The sequence below is a fragment of the Paramacrobiotus metropolitanus genome, unplaced genomic scaffold, assembly GCF_019649055.1.
Source record: "Paramacrobiotus metropolitanus isolate TYO unplaced genomic scaffold, Prichtersi_v1.0 Parri_scaffold0000163, whole genome shotgun sequence".
NCBI classification, from domain to species: domain Eukaryota; kingdom Metazoa; phylum Tardigrada; class Eutardigrada; order Parachela; family Macrobiotidae; genus Paramacrobiotus; species Paramacrobiotus metropolitanus.
This window is the reverse complement of record NW_026570383.1, coordinates 11,819-19,705: the sequence shown is the minus strand read 5'-3', so window position 1 is coordinate 19,705 and position 7,887 is coordinate 11,819. Positions and strand designations below refer to the sequence as shown.

Below are 7,887 nucleotides of genomic sequence, written 5' to 3'. Positions count from 1 at the left end.
CTGGGACAAATTCTTCATTTGATTATTATTGTTGAGCGAATTAAGCTCGGTTTGTACATATTGAGAAATAAAATTAACTGATTAACATATACAGAATGATTAGGCGAAATATTACATTTTGTAATTACACATCTCGTATCAAAAATTTAGATTATTTTCTAGCAATCCCAAAATAAATACTAATAGTACTAATAAGATATTTTGGCATCGATTACGTTTCAAATAAATTACGCTGCCCGTTTCGGCACATCGGAGAATTTAATTCCGTTTTAATTAATTTGAGCGCAGCGATTGATAATACCATTTGTTACATAATCCAACCAATTTTCTATATCCCATAAAGAAATAAGCACATCTTTAACAAACGCCAACAACGATGGATCGCGACTACGTTCACTTCCGGTCGAAGGCGGTGCGGCCGCGCGGCTTGGGCCGGAAGATGGCCTCCGTGACACCGGTGTTGATCAGCTCGTAGCCGGGGCGGGGTCGTTTCGTGGACGGCTTCTGCGTCGTGGTGGTGGTCGTCGTTGTGGTCGTTGTTGTGGTGGTCGGTTTGGTGGGTTTGGGTCCGTAGCCGGAGGCGCTGTCATCATCGCCACCGGAGGACGACGACGAAGAACTGCTGGATGACCCGGAAGAGGAGGCCGATCCCGAGGCGGACGCGGAGCCCTTGGCGGAGGCCGGCTTGGAGGCGGCCGCGTCGTCCGGCTCGTCCTCACCGGCGTCCTCGTCGTCGGCGGGTTTGGCTTGACGAGCGTAGCGCGCGAAGCTCAGTTTAGCAGCGGATGTAATCGGGGCATCTGTAAAACAAGCAACAGATTACAAATAGTTACAATAAAATATAAGAATGAATAATGACAGTAATGCTGCATGCGTTCAGGAAACCTTCTGCATCGGGAGGAGGCTGGATGAAGTATATTATGTGTTGAAATAATGCACTGGGACTGCTTGATTTAGCGTTTAACCAATGTTCATTTGTGCCACCCAATAAAAATACGATAACAGTAATAAAACTTCCATGAAATATTAACAGATAGTAATAATAATCATATTAACAAAAAATACCAGGTGAGAATAGAAAATCAATTTACTCGGTAGGCTGCTGTAAATAAAAGTCAGTCACATCTATAAAAATATTAGAAAAAATAATAAAAATGTGTCGATAAAATTACACAAATGTGTTGTGAATTTTTCTATGCCGGTATATGGCAGGAGATTGCTTCGCTCGGTTATTATGTAGAACCTACCGTATAAAACGCAAAGGGCAAGAGCCAAGAGAGCCAGGTACACCTTCATGGTTGGCGGTTGAGGGTTGAGCGGAAGGAACTTTAGAAGAAATCACAAGAGAGCAGAAATGCTTAATCTGATATCTAAACGTCGCGGCTTAACCTTTATATATACCTTAGATTCTCGCACCTCATTATATGCTGGCAAAAAGTAATATAGTTTCTGGATAAACCACTGGCCAAATCGTTATTACCGCTTATTTTAATAAAGCTTAGTTAAGTGCACAGTTATTATAATTATATTTCCTTCTTTTTCTCTGTATGCATGCGCACTGTGAGAGGTCCGCGGAAGTGTGGGTGTCCAGCGTGTAAAACGCTTTCAAAAGAGCATAAGCACCGTGTAACGACAGCCCTTACTTCCTTGCTATGCGTACAACGACAACTACGGTTAATGCAGTGTATACACAAGAGATTGTGTAATGCGTGATTACCGGCAAAGAATTGTGTAAGCGTGCATGAATATTAACGTATCCAGTACATGTGCATAAAATTCTTTTGCTTCTCTTCGTTAAACACTTAACGATCGGTACATAGCGCTTTTTCTGCTGAACGGACAAGTGGCCGTTAACAAGATCAACGTAACAACTGTCGTATAGGAACGTTAACAATTTAACACACATTCATCAACAATTTTCCGTTCGGTTATTTAGGAACGTTATAACACAATATTTCATTCATTCTTTACTTCCGGTCGAAGGCGGTACGTCCCTTGGGCACCTTAGGCCGGAAGATAGCCTCGGTGACCCCGGTGTTCTCCAGTTCGTAGCCCGGGCGTCGTTTCTTCGTCGTGGTGGTGGTGGTCGTGGTGGTAGTTGGTTTCGTGGGTTTTGCGTAACCGGACGCACCGTCGTCATCGCTGCTGCTGGACGACGCGCTGGCCTTGCCACTGACTTTCACCGAGGCTCCGGAGGCCTTGGCCGATGACTTGGACGACACCGGTTTAGCGGCCGGCTGGTCCGCTTCCTCCTCATCATCACCGGCGTCCTCATCGTCCGCCGCGGCAGGCTTGGCTTGACGGACCGGGCGAGCTGGGTGCGGGTGACGGTTGGCGGTGCGGGGGTTTAATTTGGCCGAGGAGGCACTAGGAACTTCTGCAAATAACACATAAATATTGTTCTTTACTAAACAACCGTTCTTGTTCTTGAGATCAATTACACATTTCCATACGAAATTAATAGAATCCACCTTTTGCAAAACTGTAACAATTATATATATCATCCATGCTCGTCGTATAGGAAACAGCGTGTGCTAAGATTATGGTTGGAAAAATAACCGTTGCATTTTGCTAAGACTCGGAAAATTGTTAAATTACATAGTACTCAGGACTGCTCTTGCAAAAGTTGGTATAAATAGTAGCAATTTAATTACCTTATTTAATTTTTCGTTTAATAATTGTTATAAAATTAGCACTTGCTTAAAATGTTTTAATTACACTTTACTTATGCGTCTGTACCTTCTGTTCGAAGCACTGGCCAAATTTATTCTCGCTGCTTACCGTATAAAAGAAGAGGAACAGAGCAAAAAGTGCCAAATAGATCTTCATGGTTGTGCTTTGGTATCGGACTACGGAGAATGGAGAAAGCAAATAGAATGAAAGGGAAATAATTTGTCGATTTCTGCGGATTTTCAGTAACCATTTTTATATACCCATGACAGGTTTCACTGATTTTTTGTCTGCCGGCATTTGCCGGGGGCGGGTTTGGATTCTCCCGTTGGCCAACTTCTTACATGAATTGTTTGCTTGTCTGCCTTTCCCGCAAATTTCTCCGTTTCCCCGTTTTCAGTTCTATTTCCTGATTTGTGTTTTTGTGAATAATTGTACAATAGACTGCGGAAGTGCAGTGTTGTATGTACTACGGTAGACAGTAGTGCGGCTTCTAGTCTGAGCAGTTTCCGTATTGTGATGATAATTGCCGCAATTACTGTATGCGTACTAATATATATGTACGCTGTATAAAGCGTTAAATAACCGTGTATAAAACTGCACAGTATACGCTGCATCAAAGCGGGAACTTGACCTGGAAATGTTACGTGTATCCAGGTCGAACGAATGCCGGTTGGCTGGCGTTGAACGGCCGTGTCAAAATATGAATCAACCGCTGTATGAATATAGAGCGCTTTTTTTCTGGCTGCGGTTCAGATAATTATTTTCTCTTAAACATTAATGCAGTGCCATTCAGACGTGTTAATTTAACGAGTAATGTCTGAGCGCCGGAAGGCCCCCATGCCACTTATACGTAGAACGATCAAGCAGACGGTGGTGATTATATAAGATCAAGACTGCCATTTCATAGTAAATTCATAGCGAATTTTATTATTGACAAATTTACCAATTAAGCATGCAAATAATACGACATCCGCATTATTCTGTATAATTTAGTAATGTACTGTACGAGGGATACTATCACCGGTTTCACACCAGAGCATCAACTGAATTAGTTTAATGCGGCAAAAAATAGTTTTATTTCTTTTTGTATAATTCGACTAACACTAAGCCAGTGAAATGGACACTTACAATTTTACGAAAATATCCAGAAGCACTAAATGTGCAAAAAGTATGGGTAAATAACGAACACCGTGAGTTTTACGAAAGTGATTAGAAATGTGGATTAAATAAAACGACGAATCTCAAGTTTTTTAAGTTATTCAATTCATTTTTCCTTTCCTTCCGGTTCTTTATTACACTGAAGGCGAATTCCAATTCTTTACGACGGTCAAAGTTCTTATGCCATGTAAAACTGTCTAACGGCAAATGATAGCACGGTACGATACAGTAATACTAATGCACCAGTGTGGCCTTTATCTCCTGTCAAAGACGGTCCGGCCGCGTTTAGCCGGCGGCCGCGTCAGCTTAAAGGTGCTTTCGGTGACCTCGGTGTTGATGAGATCGTAGCCGGGCGGGCGCTGCTTCTTGGGCGTGGAGGGCTTCTTGGTGGTGGTCGTCGTCGTGGTGGTTGTCGTTGTAGTGGTGGTCGTGGTGGGCGCCGGGGTCTTCTTTACCGGTCCATAGCCGCCGCTGTCATCGTCGTCGCCGCCGTCCGCGCTGGGCTTCTTGCCGGCGGAGGGGGCCGGGGCTGGGGCGGGCGCCGGCGCTGCTGACTGTTCGGTGTCGTCGTCCTCCACTTCCTCATCGCTGGATGATGTGGCCGCTTTACCGGATGCGGCAACGGCTGCCGAGCATCGTGGTGTCTCTATAATGACATTAATTTAATCGGAATTACAGTTTATTGAAAACATACGTGTATATTGTATACATTGTGGTGCTGAAACAAACTGAATTTGTGAAACGTTACATGATGACTATATAGCAATCAACAGTATAATACAATGGAGTTATGTAATATTGATCAAGCAATGGTGCATAAATTCTTGAATAATTATAACTGCAATTTAGAGTAATTACTAATTTGTCATCCAATCAAAAATTAGAATTAAAATAAATTACTAATAGAGTTAATGTAAACTTATTCAGGGCATTGCAAATAGGGTGATAAGTACTCGTACATACCGCGCAATAAAACCATGGCCAACGCTAGCAGGACAAGACACAGTTTCATGGTAACTTTATTATAGATTTACTAATAATTACAACAACAATAAACTGATTATACAGTTAATACTGTAGCATGCAACAAGACACCAAGGAGAGCAGCCGTCAGCAACGTGTGCCGTGATCACGCTCCATGCCCGCTTTTATACTTTTGTAATCCCGCCATTCGCAGTGGGACCTTTCCGAGCCGGTTTCTAGTTGGCGCTGTGCAATGTTCGCCCAGGCATTTGGAATGCATGCTGCGCCGAGGAGAAACACTGCAGTTTCACGGAACACGTACCCTTTAGTCACCTGGTTCTATGTAATTGTTCTTCTCTCGTAATAAACACGGTAGTGAAACTAGAGCACATTTCCATAAACATATTCAACGCGGACCTGTTTTGCTCCATACATAATCATTTGTGTATTATAACCGGATATTTACAATATTATAACGTGCGATACTTTTGTGATTTACAATGCAAATGATTCTTAATAACTCAACATATAAGCTGCTCTAGACGTTATCTAGTTGCATTTTGTAGAATCATTCGGATTCTCATTAATCTGGTGTCTATTGACAGTTTACGTAAGCTGATTGTGCGTATATAATTATACATGCAACGCGATGTATTTCTGTATGTACAGATATATCGTATCGAAATCGTTCAGTTATTTTGCCCGTCCATTTGGCAGTTTGGTGTACTCTAAAACAGACGCCGTTTAATCGAGGGAGAATTTTTAATACAAACTTTATCCCATCGAAAAAGCTAGCAACGATGCCAAAAAGCAAGCACGCTACCGCGCGAAGACACATTAAAAGAAATTAACAAGAGCGACCATCGATATTGCGTCGCCATAAAACACATGAATAACATCACTTTAATCAATCTAGTATAACATCGTTTATTTGATCAGAAGAGACGGCAAAATTGCGGCATGTATTTGGATAGGTATTATAACAAAGGTCACATATACTCGTATATCTTCTGCAGAAAAACCAATATGTACCGTATATAAAGGCTTGTCAAATCGGTTTGAAAAATCCTTTCACAAAACGCCAGTCAAATCCAGAGATGCTACAATGAGGCGCAAGGTACGCTTTGCTTTATGTAATATGATAATAATTATAAAAAAACGTAAACTATCCTTCGCTGCTCGTATAATGCCAACCCAGTGCATATAAGCGCAAATTTTGTTTTATTACACAAATTAATTATTTTCGAGCAGTTGAAGTGTGTTTCGAAAAGCACTGGTCCGGTATAAATTTTTAAAAAATCCCATGATTATTTTGTACAGCGGGCGATGATACAAAGATGATCCGCGGCGTATTACCATCCCTGTGTGCGGAAATCCAGCCGCCTGGCCTCGGCGCGTTTCCGCTGCATCTCCTGCAGATAGCGCGCCGGTTCAGCATCCAGATGCGGCGCCAGAAAGGGCACCTCTCCGTCGTTCTCCACTAAAAGGTCACTGTAGCCCGCATCCGCCGGGGCGGCGGCGTAGCCGCTGTGCGTCTGCAATTGCTGGAGAATAGGGGAAAGCCGGGCACGCGGATTACTCAGGATAGGTTGACAACAGCTTAGGAAACAAACCACCGCAAAAATACAAATTAAATCATAATTCGTCATCTTCATGGAATTACTGTATTTCGGGAGATAATCAAATACCACAGCTTCCGGGAAAATTATCAAGCAAAGGTGCCGGTATGATAATATTTTTTTATTACATTAACTGGAGAAAAACTCGGCGGCGAATGATGGATAAGAAACACAGGAAGTTCGTCGAGGATTTGTAAAAGAACGGCTTAAATTGTAGATACTAGATACGGAAGCGGCGTTGAATGTGCCGCTTTACAGTGCGTCAATAATTAATCACACCACTCCTGTCCGCCATCCTCATGAGCGCAGATAACGCGGAACTAAACCGCCCACAAATCAGGGATTTTCTCTCTCTCTCTCTCTCTCTCTCTGATCTGCGAGCCTGTGGTTACCATATTTCCTGGTTGAATGAGCCGCAAGCCGAGGCGATGATTAATTATTTAATTGTCTTACTCTCCCTTTTTCCTGTCGAGAAGTATTCGCTGGAGCAAACACACATCTCGGCCGATCAATAAAGACCAGTATGCGCTAAACGTATATCGAAAAAAATGGCAACCGGCACACCGTCGATTCACCGGCGTCGAGAAAAAAAGGACTGCATGAAGCTAAATGAATAAAAATCACTAGTTGCAGAACGAAGGTCCGGAATACTTACTCCCGTTGTTACACAAACGTTACACCGGGAATAGAGCGCGTCAGTGATTACAATCGGTTGTCCAGTTAAATTCCCGTAACGCCCAATTAATTGAAGAAAGGATTACGAGTCTATACAAATTGATATTTACTCGTACTTCAGCAGAGACATCTCTCCATCTGCGCTTTAGAAACATCAGATTGTGTATCTATAGCAGAACGTTGGCTTCAAAAGTAGGCAGGTACTTCGCCTGACACCGGGATGACCTCGCTGTTACATCATCGGAATTCCTTTTACATCATCGGAATTCCTTATTAGGAAATACTTACTGCTAATAAGGCATTAATTCACATCGTTAACTCAACTGTACTGTAATTAAGATTTAATTAAAATTGTTCCCTTCACTGTCAGCATCCAGTAACAAAAGTTTGGTTTCGAACAGCTGATTTAGGCGAATGCTAATGCCGCTACATTACCCTACACAAGGCCGTTGTCACTACTTTTCACTACGAAAAACGGCTGACGGCTTTAGAGCGTGGTCGTTTGACTCTTTTTGTGAAAACACTACGCAATGCTATTTATACTACAGCACAGCTATCACACGTGAAACATCTCGTTGAATCCAAGCAGAGCCATTCTGCTCAGCTTGTCCACGTCCAGAAGTCTAAGATCGAACTCTTTCCATGATCTCGTTGTCCCGTCTTCGTGAAATCCGCTAAACCTGTGAAGAAACAATACCATTCCCTGCACTGTTAATACTGACACCAGATAGTTTTGTTGTGCTGTTTCAAATGGTTAAGCACCCTAAATTAATCAAACTGAAAATAAACGTACACTATT

At 42.5% G+C, this 7,887-nt stretch overlaps 2 protein-coding genes across 2 annotated transcripts; both read right to left on the bottom strand.

Annotated features, from left to right (window-relative positions):
- Positions 1-248: 248 nt before the first annotated feature.
- On the bottom strand, positions 249-1,378 carry LOC129600083 (rho GTPase-activating protein gacII-like). Its single transcript, XM_055498477.1, has 2 exons — positions 1,248-1,378; positions 249-800 (listed from the first exon to the last, which is right to left on the bottom strand). The coding sequence occupies exons 1-2, from the start codon at positions 1,294-1,296 to the stop codon at positions 394-396; spliced, it is 456 nt and encodes a 151-aa protein (XP_055354452.1). The 5' UTR covers positions 1,297-1,378; the 3' UTR covers positions 249-393.
- A 2,399-nt stretch (positions 1,379-3,777) lies between these two features.
- Positions 3,778-4,963, bottom strand: LOC129600080 (adipocyte plasma membrane-associated protein Hemomucin-like). The gene is made up of 2 exons (XM_055498473.1): positions 4,795-4,963; positions 3,778-4,477 (listed from the first exon to the last, which is right to left on the bottom strand). The coding sequence occupies exons 1-2, from the start codon at positions 4,841-4,843 to the stop codon at positions 4,086-4,088; spliced, it is 441 nt and encodes a 146-aa protein (XP_055354448.1). The 5' UTR covers positions 4,844-4,963; the 3' UTR covers positions 3,778-4,085.
- Positions 4,964-7,887: the final 2,924 nt, after the last annotated feature.

Bases quoted from the DNA above. Each gene is read 5' to 3' on its own strand.
- LOC129600083 (XM_055498477.1), bottom strand. From the start codon at position 1,296: ATGAAGGTGTACCTGGCTCTCTTGGCTCTTGCCCTTTGCGTTTTATAC. The intron at 801-1,247 runs GTAGGTTCTACA...CTTGTTTTACAG, and splicing joins TGCCCTTTGCGTTTTATACG to ATGCCCCGATTACATCCGCT.
- LOC129600080 (XM_055498473.1), bottom strand. From the start codon at position 4,843: ATGAAACTGTGTCTTGTCCTGCTAGCGTTGGCCATGGTTTTATTGCGC. The intron at 4,478-4,794 runs GTATGTACGAGT...ATGTCATTATAG, and splicing joins GGCCATGGTTTTATTGCGCG to AGACACCACGATGCTCGGCA.